The sequence below is a fragment of the Neofelis nebulosa genome, chromosome 2 (assembly GCF_028018385.1).
Source record: "Neofelis nebulosa isolate mNeoNeb1 chromosome 2, mNeoNeb1.pri, whole genome shotgun sequence".
Classification (NCBI taxonomy): Eukaryota; Metazoa; Chordata; class Mammalia; order Carnivora; family Felidae; genus Neofelis; species Neofelis nebulosa.
This window is the reverse complement of record NC_080783.1, coordinates 91,087,695-91,109,239: the sequence shown is the minus strand read 5'-3', so window position 1 is coordinate 91,109,239 and position 21,545 is coordinate 91,087,695. Positions and strand designations below refer to the sequence as shown.

The 21,545-nt window shown below is 36.6% G+C and overlaps 1 protein-coding gene across 1 annotated transcript in view; it reads right to left on the bottom strand.

The window, feature by feature from the left end:
* Positions 1 to 21,337, bottom strand: part of LOC131490565 (thymocyte nuclear protein 1-like) — a 44,245-nt gene extending 22,908 nt beyond the window's left edge. Inside the window, 2 exon segments of the mRNA XM_058693071.1 lie at positions 3,214 to 3,363; positions 21,095 to 21,337. Coding sequence (XP_058549054.1) covers positions 3,214 to 3,363; positions 21,095 to 21,337 — 393 coding nt within the window.
* Positions 21,338 to 21,545: the final 208 nt, after the last annotated feature.

The following is a 21,545-nucleotide window of genomic DNA, read 5'->3' as shown; positions in this document are numbered from 1 at the left end:
TATCTTTATCTCCTCATTTGAGTGACATGATTTAGGGTGTTGTGAGGTGGATGGTGAGTGTGCCATACCCATCACATACCCATACGCTCATCTGTCCCACAGCACCCCTTTTCCTGTCATTGCTGTGCTCCAAGTCTCTTGCCTTAACTCAAGATTTCTGTTTATTACTACAGAGAATTTCTCTGCATACTTATTTGCTCCTCAGCTTGCCATTTTGATTTTATATCTACCTATTTGATTACCATGGTTGCAAGATGATGGATTGAACACATTGCAGCTTGTCTCTCTTACGTTCCTGGTCCCTAAAAATGGCTTAAGAAATGGCAAGAAATCCAAAATTACAGCAAAAAAGATAAGGGTGTGTTTTTGGGGCTCATTGGCCCACACACTGTGAGAATCCTTTGAAGCCCAAAATAGTTGAAGGAGAATTTAAGTGGGAATGGCTACTGAGAATGCCTGAGGATTATTGCTGCAAAATGGGAATGGGCCACATCTGGAAGTGTTTGTGGTTACCAGGAGCCTGGAGGAATCAAAGGCCAGCACTGGACTACTTTGTTGGTTGTGCCATTGCAGGAGCATCTGTCTCTCTCCTTGCTCATTAACTCCTACCTCATGATTGTCCAGGCTGTGAGGGGCTCTAGACACAGAAAGTGCCAGAGTTTGAGTTAGATATACACATGTGCAACTCCTTTTTAAAAAACAGTTTATCATACATTATATGTGCAGAGTTTAGATCTATATGACCTAGTGAATTTATATTAGATAGCATAGGAAGCTCAATTCTATTCAAACCTTTCCCTCCTAACACAGGGCAAAGACAGATGAAGTGTAAAAAAGAAAAAAATAAAACATGGCCCAGAAGTGTTGAACAGTGAGTAGCAATAAAGTTCTCCCCTTTTTACTGCTCCTGTTTTGAGGCTTGGCTGTAGTAAAATAAAGAGGATCTAAAGTTTAATTTTGCTTCTGTTTTGAAATTTGTATTTCATTATGTTTACTATTACCATTTATAGTGATGTAGAAGGTAAGTGTCCTTTACCTTAAAATTTTACAAGAGCATTTTATATCAATGCAATGTCATTTTCATCTGAGCCATACCTGAGAGTCAGAATAATATTCGGAGTTAATCAATTCTTCCCCTCGATCCCCAATTATTACCACTTTTGAAAATAAGTATCTTTCTGTAATAGATTATGTTCACTGAGTTGGAGCTAAGAGAGAGAGTAACTAATCTGAAGAGTTAATCAACAGTCCCTCCCTGGTTCCTAAATAATCATCATGATTTCAATAAATTCTGCAGTTTGCTCTTGGCAAATGAGTCTTCCTATGTTGTCTAGAGTGTTTTAAAAACTCATGCTATAAAATGCTTATTGTAGACACTTTAAGCAGGTGTACAGAAATAACTATGATAAACCAGCCATGTGTGATGAATGACTTTTCAGACTTAGCACAGATGACGGGCAAATGCATGTGAGAAAATAGACTTTTCTAAGCAGTTCACATGGGAGATGCTGTACAACTTAGAATCATCCATCAGAGAAGACTGAGCTGGCATTAATTCTAAAAACCCGTTAGTATAATTCTTCAATTAATGGATAAGTAAACTGAAAATTAGGGTAATTAAGTGATATATGGAGTCCTGCAGTCCGTTAGTGCCAGAATCAAGACTAACACCAAGGTTTTCTCACTATCAATTCAGTACTTTCTCACAACATTACACTAAACAACAGTAGAAAAGTGATTGATGAACTATGATTATTTAATCCAATCTACCTTGGTTTGAAAACACCAATTCAATATTTTATTTAAGCCAACTGAAACCGAAAGGAGCAAATCCAAACTTAAAGATATTGAAGGCAATTACTATTCAATCTGTTATGCAGTTAATAAATACATCTAGAAAGTATGCTACATATTACCGAGTAATTCATCTTCCCCAAAGACATGAATTCCGCATGTCATACTTTCCGTTTAATAGCACAAACTGTAGCAAGTAGATGGGTATGTGCATATTTTTCTGACATGTTTATTAAAGCTGTACAACAGCTACTAAATAGATATTCTGAGAGCAAGGAGTTCTAATTTCAAAGGAGGCTTATTGACTTCTATTCAGTTTCTTATAGGAAAGCCTTGGGGAAGGGGTCTTTAAGAATTTGGTGGATGAGGAAAATGGTATAACTGGAACAGAGGTGAAAATTCAAGAAGTTGAGGACAACATAAGACTACAAAGTTACTTCAAGAAGTGGTAGAACTTTATACTATCTTGAAAAGTTTGCCCAGGGCTGGCCATGTTAATCACAGTTGACAATCACTTTTAAACTGTCTATTGCTCTTACTGGATCATAAGAGGCAAATCTAACTCTTTTGACGTTACTTTTGTGAGTCTAGTGAGGACTGAGATAACCTGCAGCCCCAAAACCTAACTCTCAGGACTAAATATGAAGGCTGCCTCCATCAACATTCCAGTATTATTTATTCTGGAAAATTCTTTCCCAGAAAGACAAAGATATAAAACAGTAAATAACTTCATTGTTTGCTTCAGGATCTTCCCCAAAATGCAATTATCTAAAAGCAATGCGCTCAATCAGACTTTTTCTAGAACAACAGTTTTATTTAGGTAGGCAGCCTTCTGAGGACAATAGATGGTTCAAATAGGCAAAGAGATCACTCATCCCAATATTAGTAACTCAGGAACACTTATCTAAGATCCTTACCTTCATTTGTCCACAGAACCTAAACCATGATATCAAAAACTGTACCCAGTCCAAATCAGATTCAAGCCCTAAACACCTAACTTCAACCATCGAAGCCTTAAACCCTAGAAATAACTATTTCCCATCTTCCCCTTTTAAGAAACTGAATGTCTCTTAAGGTGATGCTCTCCCTTACTCTAATAAGTTAATCAACTGAGCTTTCTTTGATCAACATTTTAATTTGGTGGTCTGTTTGGGGAGTTGTCAGCTGACATGACTAATAGCAAAGAGGGTTTTTGGCCAAAAGAGTTGCAACTACTGTATTATTCAGAAGATGTATCTTAAAGTTTTTGCTAGGACGTTGATCTATTTATTTTTCCATTATCACTTCTTTGTTAGATAAGAGGTTATGGGAAGTATTTGTGTCAGAAATTATTGTAGTCAGCATTTTATGTCGTTTTTCCTGACGGTCACTCCACAAGCACCTGTAAAATACAGCTGCTAGATTCCTCCCACTACTGACCTGCTGGGAGACAGGGCAGCTTTGCCTGGCTTTCTCTTCCTTCACTCTCTCCTTTGCACAGGAGTATGCAGATATAGCTGATGCCTTGGCCACCATGCTGACTCTCAACTCAGCTAATTTCTTTGCTCCCCGTGGAGGTATGAAGAGGTCCTATTAACACCAAAAGAAAAGCTAGGAGTTTTCCTAAAGGCTACTCTGCCTGACTGAGCTGTGAGCTGAGTTTCCCTTCATGTGACCTTCCTTCATTTTGTTGAGGAGCCAGGTGAGGAACATTTCTATCCCTAATTCCAAATGTGAATGTATGTGGGGGAAGATAATCCCCTGAGACTAGGAATTTCCCTGAACCTACAAAACAAGCACTGTACTTTGAGGCAGAGAGAAGAGATGGTGGCACGCCTGTGACCAACTGCCTCTGTATATTTAATGTTCCTTCTGTCTGCAATCCAACAAGGTCAGAAAAGGCAGAATCAAGGCTGGCTTCATGGGCATGTGACCTGTGCAGTTGTACAGGGTCACATACTTGGTTTAATACCCGGTTGTCACTGTCTTGATATTGTCATGATATTTGATCAAGGGACCTGCTTTTTCATTATGAAAATTACATAGGTGGCCCTGGGCAGGCTTTGTTTTTAGCTTTTTTTCTAGACACCATGGTCCTTTATGTAGAGCCTTAAAGTCCAGTGTCAAATAGAAGATGATAAATTCTCTAAAATTCTCTCTTGACAATCTTGCCTTTCTTGCTGCAAAATATTGCTGCCTATCTTGAAGAATCAAAAATCCAAGTGTAGGTAATGACATTTGAACTCTCCCTTTTGAAGCTACTTTTTAATTATTTTAACCTCTAGCTGGTCCAAGGCAGAAGAAATCTGGAGAATGCCATGTAAATAGAATTTTATATATAATTAATAAAAACATAAAAACAAAATACAAGCAGCACTGGTTAAAAAATAAATAATTGGGTTAAATATTGGTAATAAATATGAAAAAGTTCCCTCTTTTGTAACAAATACAGATTAATAAAAATAAGATAAATGCCACAGTGGAAAAATATGAAAACATACACAAATACCCCATTAATATGTAAAATAGTAGTCATGCTTGATTAAAAAAAAAAAAGAAATGCAAATACAAGGAAGTATTTTATCTCCCAATCAATTGTAAAATAATTTTAAGGGTTAAAAATTCCTTCAAGATTGCCAATATCCATTCTTATCTGTTGCTGACAGTAGAACAGACTACAATATGCATAACCCAAATTTTCATGTTATTTATTCATTTCATCCAGTAAGTTTACCTGAAGTAATTTACCATAAAGAAAGGCGCTGTCAAACAGTTATGTATAAAAAATTCACAGCAATGTTATCCATAGTGCAGACAGTATGACACTAGACATGTAGAAATAATCAGAGATGCAGTCCAGAATTTATATGTAAAGATGTTCACTGTAGTGTTATTCATATTAGAGACAGTTCCCACCTTTGTATACAATGTTTTCTTGAAAATATGTATGTATTCAGAATGCCAGTAGGATGAAAAACAGACTTACATAAAATAAAGATGTTTCTATTCCATGAGAACCAGAAATATCATAAATCTCTAATAAAACCTTGCCAAAATTACAATTTCAGTGAAATACTCCCAGATATCCTACTTTATATTCTACTTTGTTTCAGTTTTATCTTGAGAATGATACTTTTTCTTATTGGTATCTGTGGTTGTTTCATTCTTATATTATCACATAATAAAAAAAAAAGAATTCTGAAAAAAATAAGTCCTCAATTAATTGCACAAACTTGAAGAACCAAAATCAAATAGGCTAATGTTTTTGTTCATTATCTGATTTACTCATATTAAGGATTCTATTCAGCATGTGAGATTTGTTTTAGGGAGAGTAGCACATATTTCATGAGAATTTGGATTTTGAAAATGAAATACGTAAGTCAAAAACCGCTATGGTTAAAAAAAATTAAAAGTACCCAAAGTACTCAACATAAGTCTTCAAATAGGAGAATTATAAATACTTTACAGGAAAGCCTTTCAATTCCTTGGAATACTGGAGGAGCTATTCCAGGTGGAGAAAATTTTAGTTCATGGGCTTTCTGGACAACATACACAACCTTAGCTGTTTTAGGAGTAATTTGACTGTGGGTAAGGAAAAAGTTTTCCTCAACCCTCTTAGGATTCCTCATTGGGTCTGAAAATTAAACTGACAAAAACAGATTCACAAGTGAAGAGAATATACATTCACTTAATACAGCTTAATGTGACACGAGAGACTTCATAAGGCAATTAAAACCCGGAGAAACAGACCTGAGTTTTTTTATGAGCAGTGAGATGAAAAGTGGGCTATCCTATAGAAATATGATAGGTAAGACAGTGTGAGGTTAGTGGAGTAAACTGGGAAACTTAGCAAGACTTGTTTGTTCAGATTCTTGATATCTCTTTGTCTTCACACATAAGGATTGTCCTTTCCTTGGGGTATCCTGAGGGAACATCTCACATGAGGGTTTTATAACTTGTTTCAGGAAATAAGGGGGAGGAGCAAAGGTCAGAATGAGCTTTCTGCTTCTGCAATTTTCTAAACTTCTTCAGTTTAAAATATTTGATATTTCCAGTTGCCATATTTTGGGATAGTGTGCCCTGAAGTGCATCAGAACATCATCCCAATGATGAATGGGCCTGGCAGGTCATGATCATGGAGGAGACAACATTCCTGCAGACATCACATTCTACACTTTTCCTTCTTTACTCCTTTGAATAGAGTTGCAGGTTAGGTTTGTGATAGAGCTGGCCTTCCCATGATTCAAGGTATTGGGCCAGAGTTAAGGGAGATTCTTTCTCCAGGATCTGGTAAAAAGAATATATCACTTTGTATTAATATCACACACTAATAAGTCTTAGATACATATAAGAAGACAAATAATATGTTGTAAATTACTGTAAGTTTTTCTTGACATCTCTATTTCCAGGATGTTAACATAAATGTCAAGCTCTTATATATTCCCTTAACACCTCCTGTTGTAAACAATACTAGCAACTTTCTATAAATGTTTATAGCTCTCCTGATTTACTGTAAGCTCCCTAAGGACGGAGACTTTGTCTGTGATACTTTGTTTTATTCTTAGTACCTAAAAGAGTGAGAGGCACATACAATGTGCTTAATAAATATATACTAAATACACAGAAGCAAGTAAACATTTGTTGAGCAAATGAATGATTAAGCTCCAGTTGAGAACTTCTGGAAATCTGCTTAAGACCAAACAAACGCTATCATCTCAGGTTTTCCATGATTCATCTCATGGATTTGCCATAATTAGCCCTGATATCCCATGTACTGTATTTCAGTCAGGCCGAATTAGCCTTGACAGTTACATAATTCTCAAAATGAACCATCTATGTTCAGATTTTTTCTTTTATGTACTCCTACAGCTGATAAAACAATATAATAGAAAATTATTGCTTAATAAATGTTGAGCTGCATGTAAATGTAGAGCAGGAAAAGCTTTTCCTCTACCCTGTTATGTTTACTTGTTTGTTTGTTTTTTACCAATGGTGTGTGTGAATGAATTTAAAAAAAAAGCAGGTTAACAAATTATATCTGATGTTAGTATTTAAAAAAATTTTTTTGGGGGCGCCTGGGTGGTGCAGTCGGTTAAGCGGCCGACTTCAGCCAGGTCACGATCTCGCGGTCCGTGAGTTCGAGCCCCGCGTCAGGCTCTGGGCCGATGGCTCGGAGCCTGGAGCCTGTTTCCGATTCTGTGTCTCCCTCTCTCTCTGCCCCTCCCCGTTCATGCTCTGTCTCTCTCTGTCCCAAAAATAAATAAAAAACGTTGAAAAAAAAAATTAAAAAAAAAAATTTTTTTTTAACGTTTTATTTATTTTTGAGACAGGGAGAGACAGAGCATGAACAGGGGAGGGTCAGAGAGAGGGAGACACAGAATCCGAAACAGGCTCCAGGCTCTGAGCTGTCAGCCCAGAGCCCGACGCGGGGCTCGAACTCACGGACCGCGAGATCGTGACCTGAGCCAAAGTCGGCCGCTTAACCGACTGAGCCACCCAGGCGCCCCATGATGTTAGTATTTTCTTTTTTATTTTTTTTGATGTTAGTATTTTTTATAAAGAGAGAGGATTTACAGAAAAGAAGTGAAAAGCTCAAAGAAGTGGTTAGACTAGAAGACTTGTATACCACCTTAACAAAGATATAAATTGTGGTAAGGTAACTAGGAAATAAGGGTTTCTTAGTAAGGTTTGTTATGAAGACACATCTCTAGGTCATCTTCAGTTGTATCGGCATGGAAAAGGCATGATCTTGACACAAGGGGAACGTATGCTCTACTTTGAGGCAGAAATGAATAAGGCAGAGGGTTCTTTTTATGCGTACTATTTCTCAGTTGCCTTCCATGCAAAATAATTCTTATGCCAAAGTAGCAACATTTTGGAGTGGCTTATTCTGACTTCCATTTAAAATCTCCCTTTTTTTGAACATTCTAGCATTTGACCTTGCGCTGGTGTTGTATTTGCACTAGATTGGTGTATGCTCCACATCTTTCAAAAGAAATTACAACTACAGGGACCCGTTATATTTTAGATTCCAAAACCTTTCTTTTGTCTCTTTAGTACACTTGTTTATACTTTCTCTCCATAATCCAAGAGAAAATAGTAGATATTAACTCTTCCCAAAGCCTATTCTAGAAAAGTTCTGTGGATCAATAAATATGCTTTGTATTGGGAAAAAATGTGTAAATCACTTTCGTGGATATATGAAGTGAGAAATGATTCAAAAAGAGAAAAATAAAATTCTACCTCTAAGCTATACTGGTTTATTTTTCTCTAAGCCTTACTATCTCAGCGTGCTGCATTTATTTCTTGAAAATTAAATTTCTTGAAGGAGAATGTCATTCCAGCCCTTCTTTAGTTGGCCTCGGATATTTGCATATAACTACCATTCCAGTGAATATGGGTTTTGCTTAGCAATTAATCAGTGTCGGGATGCCTGCCATTGTAGAAAGTAATTCACATGCAGATAGTTTTCTTAACTTTCCTCATTGAATTCCAAAAAAAAAAAAAAAAAAATGTATGAAGCATCTGGATTTTTGACATACCTCTGTCTCAAAAGCTGAAGTGATAATGTTTTCATTGAAGAGATGTAAAACACCTGGGGTGTTAACATTTAATTGAAGCTTGTTTTTTTTGAAAGAACAGAAATGAATTTGTACTTTGTCATAATTCATTTCCCAGAAGATGCAGTTGCTCCACAGAAATCAGACAATAGAACTGTTACCTCATTTGATTTTTAGCCAGATAATCAGATTGAACAATATCTAACAAATATTAATGATATTGTAATGAAAGCACTGAAAATATAAATAAATACTATCTTGTGATAAATGTATATTTCATTCAACAAAAGCAAATACCGTAAATATAATTTTTACTTTTACTTTTTTCAATCTGTAATACCACCTGGCAATATTCAAAGACAAGTGTGCCCAGAATAATCTTGTCTCATTGAATTTGGAAGAATGTGAATTGTGCTATTAAACTCTTACATATAAACAAAACTTATAATAGAAAAGAAGATTTTAATAGGTTAAATGTAAAAAACTTCAGGACAGTAGTCTTGGTAAATCATACCATTTTAGAGAGGGAATCTTTCACATTTTAAATTGAAAAAAAAAAAACCCTGAAATTGTCAATCTCCTTTTCTATCTTCTTTGTCCATGACACTAAATAGAAGCCACAAAATTGAAGGATCTTTATACACAAAAAATTAAAATCACATGTTCATGAAATAATATAATTTTTTTCATCTTTATTTCTGATGAGGACTTAGAAAATTAGTGAAGAATTCTTTAAAGGTAAAATTATTGTTGCAAGATTTTTCTTTTTTTTTACCTCAATACCCAGGATTTGTTGTCTCGCCTTCAAAGGATGAAGAGGTAGACACAAAATAAAATGAGCAGCAGGCAAAATATTAGAGTATAAGATTAGAAAGTAAGAATAGCATGAAAGCTCTCTTTAAAGAGAGAGGGCACTGGAAAGCGAATGTGCCGGACTATAAGCAAGGGTCTTTGTTTCATAAGGTTCTAGTCAGCACTCCCTACTTTTCCCCCTTGTTCCTTCTCAGGTTCTACCTTTATTGGCTAGGTAATCCTAAATGCCTACTCATTCCTTTTTGACCGGCTCATTTCCATTGTATGAGGGGTGGTCTACGGCCATACCATTCCTTTATGGTCTACTTATTTTTAGTTAGGTCTTTTGTTAAATTCCTGAGGACAACCTGAAGGGGAGTTGGTGCTGTCCGTTAAGTTCTTAAGAGGAACCTTATGCCCAGAGGGGGTTTGCTGTGGTCAGATGCTCCCAGCTCTGTTTTTCCCCATCCAGGATCCTCAGGTCTTAATCTTTCCTTCTCTGCCTATTTTTTCCTATCTTTCCCTATCGAATTATGACATAGAAATATAAAATGAATACATTTCACAGGTTTTATTTAGCACAATAATTAATGAGGGAACCAACAATGTATTAAAAACTAGTTCAAAGAATTTGAGGAACACACATGTAAAGACAAATAGAAATACTGAAGTGAATGTGCAAATACATACAAATTTGGTCACTATCCATTGGGCAATGAACAATTACATCTCCACTGGACAAAATTCATTTGCATTTCTAACAAAAATATTTATTTACATTACTATCAGTTTTCTACAACTTACAGAATTATAAAATACATTTAAGACCATGAAAAGCTAAAATAATCTGAGTGTTCTGGACAAGCCACCAGTAATCAACTTTGCTCATTTGAAAGTCTTTTACATTTTTTCTTGATTTACAAAATTTGAATACTTGCTATCTGTTTATATGTTAGGGAGCAAGAATTCCTATCCTCTCAAAGTCCTTCTAGCTGGACTAAGAATCAAATTGACATGAGACAGATTAACAGGAGAGAATCAAATTTAATAGAGTACATACAGGGAATCCACACAGACATGAAAATTCCAAAGGCAGTCAGGCAAAATGAGGTACACATATCATCCTGAATTAAGGAGAAAGGGGTAGGGATATGGGACTCTCGGGGCAGGGGGCGGGAAAAGGACCTCACAGGACAATAAGAAGAACAAATGTTTGGTAATTAGATATTTGTCTTGCCATACAGATGGGTCACTCATATAAAATTTATCTTTGCTAATAGAAAGATCCCAAAATTAGACTCTTCTATATATTTAAGGGAGGGGCAAAAGTGTCTCTTGAGCCTGTAAGGTCGTGATTGCCTTCAGCTCAGAACAATCTTCACATCAAAGTAGACCATCTTGGGATGGTGGCCTGACATCAGCCCCTACAATACAAGTAACTGCAATTAATCTTTACCAAGGATAACTTTAACCTTATATCCCATTTCACATGAACATTTATGTAGATGTTTCATCTTCTTTTGTAATAATTTTTAATGCAATATGAGAGAATACAATGAGTTATTTTAGGGATAAATTATATTAAGGGTTTCTTAACATGATAAAGCATGGGATTCTACAAGTATAAGAACAAATTTGTTTTGTAATTTATGGCGTCATTCTATACATAGTTGAGTTTATATGTAAACTATCATGTGAATGTGGTAGACTTGGTATATTTGTCTAAATGCATATTTCAGGGATAATATCTAAATCTTTCATCAGATTCTTAATGGGACCCCACAGTTTCTAAAAAGGTTAAGAACTTCTTCTCCAGAACAAAATTATTCTGACCTACTTGTCTGCCCGCTATTATTTCATTCAATCGTTTGGACTATTTATAGGAGGAAAGGCAGCTGGACTATCACAGACACTCAAACATGCTGGCACGACAAGCAGATTTATCTAAAAATCACCCTGGGAGCTCACACTGGGTTGTCTGGACAGTGAACTATTTGGGGGAACCTTGATCTTCCCACTCACTTACACCTTATTTCATCAAAACTGAGTGCAACACAATTGAGTTTCTCATAAGACTGATGGCTTCCTTCTCCCAGTAGGAGGCACCAAATTGACCCTTACTAGACAACTCCTGAGAAGTCTTGGTACCTTGACCCCATCTTCCCTTCATGCTAGTAGTCTGATTACTTGCCAATTACCACATAAGGGAAGAGAGCAATGGGCAGATGAAGTGCCTTTCTTAGAATGCAGACACATGCTACCCAAGCCATAGAGAGCCCTGGCATGATGCCAGTCTATGTGATGCTAAAGAGGATCAGAGGACCTGTGCCTTCTATTCTTGATGAACTTTGGTTGCCAAGTTCCTCAATAAAATCTATTCCTATTTCTCAACCCATGCCATAAAATGCTCTGGAATTTATGCCCAGGGTTAGGGAATACAGTTGGTGACGCAAAAGGGACATAATTTTATAACAGGTGTTGACTGTAAAGAGATCAAAAATATGCCTCAATCACCATCATAATATGTATGTATTCTTTGGTTTTCAGAGTATTTATGAGCTTGCTGGAAAAAAAATGTATGCGTTCTAGGGGTTCAGAGAGACATAAACAAGTTTGGTGAACTTGCGGGGAGGGCAGTGGAAACTAAGTAGTAGGCAAGACTCCAGGGCCCTTCAGGCATGATCCACTATTAGGAAAGGAGACAAGTATGGACATCAGGATTCAGCAACAGGGGTGAATTTAGAGAGGAGGATATTATGGCAACATCATTTGGATACATTCCTGACTCAGTTAATTTGGCAGCATGTGCACATCACGGGCAAGAAAAACTTACAAAACAAACATACAAAAAAATAGTAGTTTTCCTTAAGCTTTGGGACCCTAGTAACTGTTGGGGAGCTAAAATGTCCTGTCTCCTTCAAGGTCCTTTTAGCCAGACTAAGAATCAAATTGACATGAGAGAGATTAACGGGAGAGAATAAAAGTTAATAGCAAACATACGGGGAATCCAAACAAACATGGAAGTTCCCAAGATAAAGGTGTTATTTTGAGGCAAAATAAGGTATACATGTCATTCTGAACTAAGGAGAAAAGGGTAGGGAAGAAATGCAATTTAAAGACAGATGAAAAATATTAAATGTTTGGTAAATAAATGTTTGCTAGACCACTCAAAAACAATGACACATAGAGGACTTTGATCAAATAGGACTTGTTAGGTTCCTCCCTGTCTATCATACCTAGCTTATACCAAAATGTAGTTCTCATGGTGATGGCCTCTTTCTGGAGCAGGCCCAATATCTATTTTTTTAAAGTGTTTGACGAGGAGGTAAAGAGATTTTCCTGAATCTACTGGGTTTTGATTGCTTTTTAACTCAAAATAATCTTAATGCCAAAGACGCTCATCTTGGGGCAGCCTGCCCTTCGCCCCCAACATAATTCTGATGTAGTGACCCTATAAAAAATGGATCATAAAGTGATAAGAGAAATTTTTCTTCCAATGCTAGAAAAATATGCACAGGTTGTCCAGAACATTAGAAAGCATTTGTCAAATGTCTGAAATGAGAGACATTTGTGAGAACAGCAGACTGAGGGAGATTAGTCACACGATGAAAAGAACTAGAAGTGAGCTCTGAGCCATCACCTGGAGCAGCCCAGGAGCAGTGAGGGGAGCAAGTATCTGAGCTGCATTCAATAACAAAATACCAGCAGTTCAAGCTGGTGATGTCAAGAATTTCAACAGCAATAACATAATTTGAACTGCCTATCCAGAAATGTTTGCATGCTTTGCCATATAAACATAGGTATAGATTTTGACATACAATTACTTATTACAACACAAATGGCATAATCTGTATTGTGCACAACTAGCTCTTTCACTTCTTGGATGTATCTTAGATACCTTTACAAATCAGACTCCAGACTCACAGAGCTTTAGTTTAAAGCCTGGGTTCTCAACATACTGAGAACACCCCCACTTTGTTTGGGCTTTACACTTGTGGCTTCCTTGGCCTTTCTCCATCTACATAATTTGTATCATTCTTTGATACATATATCTTCTCAAATATCACCAAGCCCCCCTTTTAATGCAGTTCCCTGTTCTTCTCTGCCACACTTTTTTTCCCATCACTCTGTAGCAACTGGCCCTACTTCATTTTTCTTGATAGCACTTATCACGACTCACCTTGACATTTTGTATTTTTCTGTTTATTGTCTACCTTTCTTACTGAAATGTGAGCTCCAGGGGGATAAGGACTTTGTAGGTTTTATTACCACCATATTCTCCAAGGCCTAATATAAAGTAGGTTCTTGATAATATTGTTAAAAGGATGAATGCCTCAATTATTTATCATTCACCAATAACTGGTGATTATCAGTGGTATGAGTTCATGGTAACCAACTTGTCTTTCATATATAAAAATGTGGATAATAATGCTACCTAGCACATATGGTAGATGTAAAGATGAAAGATTATTTTACTAATTATAATAATAGTTAATACTTACTGAGTATGCACTGAGCTAACCTCTCTTTTACTTGCTTTCCAACCTATAATATAGAGATTACAGTTAAACCCACTGATGAGTAACCTAAGGCCAACAGAATTCAGAAATGACAGTATATGATTTTTATCCCAAGCAGCCATATTCCAGAATGCTATCCTCAAAACTACATTCATGCCACTTCCTTGACACATATAGCATGGGCCCAACTAATGATGACTAATGTTGTCGGTAACACTATTATTGTTGTCATTGTCTTGTGCTTTTCATGACCATATATGTTCTATCACATGGATATACTATGTTTTATTTAACAAATTACCTGTTGCTATATTCTTAAGCTGCTTCTAGGGCACTGGGTGCCTCAGTTGGTGAAGCATCCAACTCTTGATTTTGGCTCAGGTCATGATCTCGAGGTTTGTGATTTAGAGCCCTGCATCAGGCTCTGCACTGACAGTGCGGAGCCTGCTTGGGTTTCTCTCTCTCTCTCTCTCTCTCTCTCTCTCTCTCTCTCTCTCTCTCTCTCTTTCTCTCTCTGCTCCTCCCCCACTCTTGCACACACACTCTCTCTCTCACAAAAAAAAAGCTACACCCATTTTTATAAATCACTACAAGCAATGTCTCAGTGCAATACATGTACATCTGTGTACATATATATAATACATTTTCATAATTGTAATAGGCATGTCATTTTGATATATCTTACCAATTTATACTTTCAAGACATTATACTTTTATGCTTTGAGGCCCATAAAGCATCTCACATATTTGTTGGTCCTTTAAGCTTTTGTTTTCGTCATCCCTACTACATTTTACATGAGTTCAGTAGTTACTGTTAAAAATTCACAAACTCATAATCTCCTTTGCAAAACCAAAACAAATTTGTCCAATTTGTGTCAATACCCAAACCATTTTGTTTGGCTTTGCTGTTTTCCTGAAGAATCTGTTTTATCTTTGTTTGAACCATTTGATTCTCAAAGAAAGTTTCCAAATTTATGTATATTTTAATGAAGATGGTGCTAACATTTTGTTTATTTGCTCTTGAAATTTCTAAGTGATCATAAGAACTTCTAAAAAATTATGAGCTACTCATATCTGTAAATATTTTGGGGAGCTTAGCCTAAAGTGTTCTGAGCAAAGGGACCTCTAGAGTACTTACTAAACTGCCATAAAGGTGCTCTCTGACTTAACATTATTTCAGAAAATATTTAGGCAAAATTAGGAAAAGAATTTAAATAGTATACATCATCTTAAAGACCAAAGATCACCCAAGAAATAAGCATATTTTAAAGTCAAGATATACAAATCATGTTTATGGTCTCTAGCTCGTTAAAGAGGGCAGCACAAGTTGCTGTAATCCTTTCTTGAAAACATGCCTTAACAATGCCACTACAGAGATTTCTGAATGCTTATATAAATACTGAAAACATCCGAAGTAGTTATGGCTCAAGATTACAATTAGCATTTCTTAATGGAATAGAGTACCTGTAAGATGCTAACTTGTATAAACAAAGTGTGAAATGTGGCTACAATAATTTTAATTGCTATCACTTTTCCAGTGAACCTTTTCAAAAGATACTTGAAGAGGTTTGGCAACTTAAATCGTCCAATTATTTGGAAAGCGTTGCAAAGTACTACTTACAAAAAGCATGTAAAATAAGGGAAGTAAGATTGCATATATTTGATTGCTTCCCCCACTTTTGTACAGGCAGGCTAGGAGTGTATGTGCGTGTGTGTGTGTGTGTGTGTGTGTGTGTGTGTGTTCCTCTGTGGGATATTGTTTAAAATTCAGAATGGACTCTTACAGTAGTCCTCCTATTCATTATCAATGAGATCTATTTTACTTCAAATAAACATAAGATACTGTTTTCTTGCTGAAGGTTTAAAAATAATATTTAATAAAATTGAGTGCATAGAAAAAGCCATGACAATTGCAGGCAAATTCCCATCTGAATACATTTGTCAATTTTTTTTCCTGTGTATGTAATACAAGCTTACCTCAATATGGAGCCAAGAACAAGGAAGAAAACAACTTACTTCATCCTTTTCCTTTTTACCCTCAGTGCCATCCTCTTAGTTCAAGCCCTGATTATTTGTGCTAAGCTGGTTGTAGCAGCCTCTTCTCTCTACAGAGAACTACAAATTGGTTGGATTTGGTAGTAAGTCAGCTTTACCTCCAATAAAAGGTAAGCCGGTTCAGTAAGCAAAAACAATTTTATCTGAGCCACAATCCAAAAGGAACAACTATCATATTTTTTAGGTACCCTCATTATATCTAAAGCATTATCAAGAATGATTTTAGGCATTCGTTTCCTGAGAACTTCATTTGATAAATTTATATACTTTTCACTTTTCTGATATATATTACTTTGATGTTTCTGACACATATCACTTTGTTGTTGTTTTTTTAACTGTGTGATTTAAGAAGCCTAAGGGAATACATCCTAAAAATTTAGAGAAAAATGAATTGAATTTTCATTTGTAAACCTACACATTTATCATCATATTCAATTAACTCGGAAACCTGTAGCTAGTAGGAAACATCTACTATGTGAAAGATATTGTAGGGTGTTTCAAAGAAGGTGTAATGATTTAGGAGTTGTGATCTCTGATCTCTGTAACAGAGAGCTCACAATTTCTTTAAAGGAATACTATAGAGTCACATAAAGATAAAATTCAAGGGAGTGTGTAATTTGGCAGGATATGAGAGATGTAGACAATGAGTACTATGTAAATTCACAGGATGAAGAGAATATTCAGTACTTTGCTGGTGAAATCCCTTTGATTTACTCATCTTCAACAGAATCACTCTGCTTTTATCTGTTTTATTTGTTTATGCTCCTGGCTAAGATTTCATCTAAAGAGAGGGTTCTGTGTGGGAAAAAGTTAGTTTGAAAATCACCATTCCCATAATGAAGTGGAGCAGAGGCAAAGATTTTTTTAATACAATATTGGGTAATCTAACTTATATACATATGCTTGTTTTTGTGATGCATCGTGTGGTGCTTTGGGAGCATGTTGATTTACTTCCTAACCTGCCAACCTGCCATGAATTTCAAAGTAAATATGGATGCCAGTGTCTTTTCAAATCTTTCAGTCACCTGCTATTGCCTAAAGAACAAAACCCAAACTTTTTAGCAGAGCACATTCCCTATTGTGTTTCCAACTTCCTTTTCTCTTTATTTTTTAAAATTACAACCTTATACCTGATAGCACAACCATACCACCCTTGAGATGTCTATTTACAATGTTCATTATTCAAATGAGAAAACTGAGGTTCAGTATGGTCATGCCCCAGTGGATGAGAGGCTGTTCCATAAATTTAGGTTTATATGCTTCTGTGTGCTCTTTCTTTAACATGCTATTTCCCATGAGACATTCACCTCTACAGCGCCAGTGTTAAATCCATAATACCTACTCAATATATGTTTATTAGATGAATAACAATCAGGAAATTGGATATAAAAGAGAAATGTAAGATAAAATTCCACCCTCAAGCTTACCTCCCCATGACTGGGAACACGGCATAAAATTATCAAAGCATTTCCTAGTCTCTCTGTATAGTTTCTTCTTTAGAGGAGGATGGTTTTCCAGTCCCTGATGGTGTCCAAAAACTAATTGTCCATTAATCTCAGAGGCAGACTATTAAACTGTGAGAGCAACATTTTGAGAATTTCTGATACCTCGTCTAAAAAGTGAAATTGCTACAGTGTCACAGCTTTCTAGAATATTCCATGGATGCTGTGGGCAGGTGACGATGGGAGAAGTAAAGACAGGGTACATAAATTATCATCTCATCAAAAGGGTTAGAGTGATTTCTACTTCTTTTGTAGCTAAGTACCTTTCTTTACTTTGAGAATAGGTTTTTCAAACAAAAATAACAGATGAAGGGTCAGGTTTATATAGTTCACATATTTGAAAATACTTCCAAAGAGATACACTTTTATCCAGTCAAGTTAATATCACACACGCGCGCGCGCGCACACACACACACGCACACACACACACACACACCCCTTACTGCCGTTGATTTATTGGATTTTTAGATAGTGTTTGACAAGCTCATTTAATATCTCCCAACTTCCCAGGTAGGGTTTAAGAAATGATGCTTGTTTCATCTGCCAACTCAGGAAAACACAAGTCTTTGTAGAGAACTTACTGCTCATAGTAACAAAATTTAGAGAAAATGTACGTATCATTTAAAAATACATAAGGCAGGGGCGCCTGGGTGGCTCAGTCGGTTAAGCGTCCGACTTCGGCTCAGGTCACGATCTCGCGGTCCGTGTGTTCGAGCCCCGCATCGGACTCTGGGCTGATGGCTCAGAGCCTGGAGCCTGCTTCCGATTCTGTGTCTCCCTCTCTCTCTGCCCCTCCCCCGTTCATGCTCTGTCTCTCTCTGTCTCAAAAATAAATAAAAAAATTAAAAAAAATACATAAGGCAGAATCGAAAAGAGTTTCACTTTTTCTGTAATAGTACTTAATAAAATGATAGCAAAAATAAAAATAAAAAAATATAATAAAATGATAGCAATCTATTTCTAGTACCAAGAGAAAATGAATTAGATCCATGTAAAACTTTTCTCCTGAAGAATGAGTGTGTATTTATGTGTGTGTGTGTGTGTGTGCGCATGTGTGTGTGTGTGTATGTGAGTCCCATAGAATTAGCGGCTTTTGAGGAAATGAAGGAGAATATTATTAAACTGTATAAGTCAGCACAATAAAATGTAATAGGAAGTAATATTAAATAAATTCTCTTATTCATTTGACTTTAGAAAAAAAATGACATACACCTTAATTTGTCCCAGATTAATAAAATGTTCTCAAATCTTCCCTGGTATCTTCTATTAAGTACAATATGTCTATGCATTTTATCTTTAATAAGCAACTTGGGGTAGGAAAGGTTTCGCTTTGTTATGAGAACTAAAGAGTTATTTTATCCCTGGTGCAAACCTTTGCTTCTGGATGGGGGGCTGTTGCACCTTAGTAAAACTGGCAATCCTTCAAAAGGGTTCTGAAAGCAACTATGATATTTGAAGATAAAAGCATGGAGACATTGCCTGCATTCTGTCCTATAAACCTTAGGGGTAAATCCTTTGATGTTCAAATGAGAGGACCTTAAATTCCTTTATCTTTCTACTTTTAAAATACTGTCCGTGGATTTTTTTAATAAACACTACATTCCATTTTCTACACAGAATGACTGCTATTTTGTATGCAGCCTAGATAAGTACATTCTATTTTAATGTCAATGTCTCATTACATTTATTTTTCATATCTTCACTAAGACAGACTATTTCAAAGTAAGTGGAAATCTTGGGTATCATTAATTATATTATAAAATTAAAATAATCTAGAAAATTCAATACCGGGGCGCCTGGGTGGCGCAGTCGGTTAAGCGTCCGACTTCAGCCAGGTCACGATCTCACGGCCTGTGAGTTCGAGCCCCGCGTCAGGCCCTGGGCTGATGGCTCGGAGCCTGGAGCCTGTTTCCGATTCTGTGTCTCCCTCTCTCTCTGCCCCTCCCCCGTTCATGCTCTGTCTCTCTCTGTCCCAAAAAATAAATAAAAAGCGTTGAAAAAAAAATTAAAAAAAAAAAAAAGAAAAAAAAAAAAAGAAAATTCAATACCAAAGAAATATTTACTGTCCCATTCATTAATCTGTTATCAATCAGTATTTTATTATATTTAAAAATTAGCAAAACTTAAAATTCTAGTTTCATGCTTCTCCATGGCTATTATTAAGCATCTCAAAATGAATCTGAAAGAAATTATATGTAACCTGAATTGCCCTTTGTTGCAAACTTATTTCCTCACAGAGAATGTCCAGTCTTCTGCAAATCCCCACATGTACATTACAACTATTTTGGGGATTTTCTAGGAAAGTCTCATACATACTCCAAAACTTTAGCCTGTTCCCTGAGGACACAGATCTGTGGCACTCAGGGCTGCTGTGACTCACTAATGAGGTGCAGCCTTCCTGCGCTGCCTTCCTCAGCTTCTCTGTCTCTCCAAGGGCTCTCCCTGGGCAAAGCCCTTAGTATGTAACATTGCTAGACACCACTCTGAAGCACCTATTTTGATTGACCTTTTGAAATTAGAGACATTTTATTTTAATATGACCAAATATGCAAAACGGTAGAAAATACATTATAATCTCTGTATATCACCCAGTCAGGTGAAGAACATATTACTAAATACATTTGAAGACCCCTGTATAACCTACCCCTATAACATCCCACTGTTTCTCCATATCATTTAAATGTATTCATTTATATTTTCATATGCGTATATATCATTAATATATAATTTTATGATGTAAATATATAAATGGTATCACAATATATATATACTTCTGTCTTTGCCTTTGCACTTTCAACATTATGATTATTTTGTTCAATATTTATTTTTCAGTGTTAATTTCCTTACCTTTTTCTCTAGTTTAAAGATTTTCGTTACCATATAGCTTTTTCTTTGTATATCTTACCAGATTATTAAAATCCAGAGTAATTAGACATTGTGCAATTGACACAGAGGAAGAGAATTGGAAGAAATAAACCCAAAGAATGAATCATATATATATATATATATGAATTTTTCCCTCAAATGAGCTCCAATATATGTATATATTGGAGCTCATTTGAGGGAAAAATTCGGATAAAGGAGTTTGGAAAAACTGATTATACTTATGGGAAAAATAGGATTTTTACCTCATAATGTGTATGTATACACACACACACACACAAATCAATTTTTTTGAGAGAGAGAGATGGCACAAGTGAGTGAGGGCAGAGAGAGAGAGAGAGAGGGAGAGGGAGTAGAAGAGAGAGAGAGAGAATCCCAGGAGGGGTAGAGGGAGAGAGCAGGAGAGAGAGAGAGAGAATCCCATGAGGGGCAGAGAGAGAGAGAGAGAGAGAAGCAGGGATCACCCGGAGTGGGGGCTCAATCTCACCTGATGCAGGACTCAAACTCATGAAGCATGAGATCATGATATGAGCCGAAGTCAGTCAGATGCTTAACAGACTGAGCCACACAGGTGCCCCCCCCCCCCCAAATCAATTTCAAGTGAAGTAAATCCATGGTACTCTTCATATAACTTTGGGATCATGTGATGGCTTTGTAATGTGTCAACTTGCCAGGCTGAGCTTCATTTCCCCAAAGTCTGTTCCTTGTATGCTTCCTGTTAGAAAAGGCTGCTGGAGAGATTCTCTGCTCATTCACAGGGAGGAGCAGCCGAACCTACAGTTGCTTTGTCTTCCCTGGATTTTTTTTCTTCAGTTTTTCTGACTACTGGGCTAAGTGTGTGCTTACTACCATGACTAAGAATCCTAGCCTCTGTTGGATAGCCAATAGATGCCTGGTCACTGATGACAGAGGCAATAGAAAAGATACGAGTTTTAGCCCATCTTTGTGGGATTCCAGCCCATGTTCCTGACATGCTGGACTATGTTATCTTTCTTTCCTGACTGCCTACCCAGCAGACTTCAAGTTCTAGCATCAGACGCAGAGACAGTCTTCCTGAGAGACTGTTTAGGCCACACGTGTCAACCCCAACTACAATCATAGTTGCATTATCTCTGGAAGGTTCCTCGGCTACAAATAAAACAGATTTTGTTGGATCTTGTGCCAACATTTCACTGGGTGTGTGTAAACTCACTAAGGTTTTACAACTGCCATAGGCATACTCTACACAAATATATGAATACATTTTCTCCATTCTTGAGGCATAATCTTAATTCTATGTTAAGTTGCAAATATATATTTTTTAATGTTTATTCGTGAGAGAGAGACAGAACATGAGTGGGGGAGGGGCAGAGAGAGAGGGAGACACAGAATCCAAAGCAGACTCTAGTCTCTGAGCTGTCAGCACAGAGCCTGATGCAGGGCTTGAACTCACGAGCTGTGAGATCATGACCTGAGCTGAA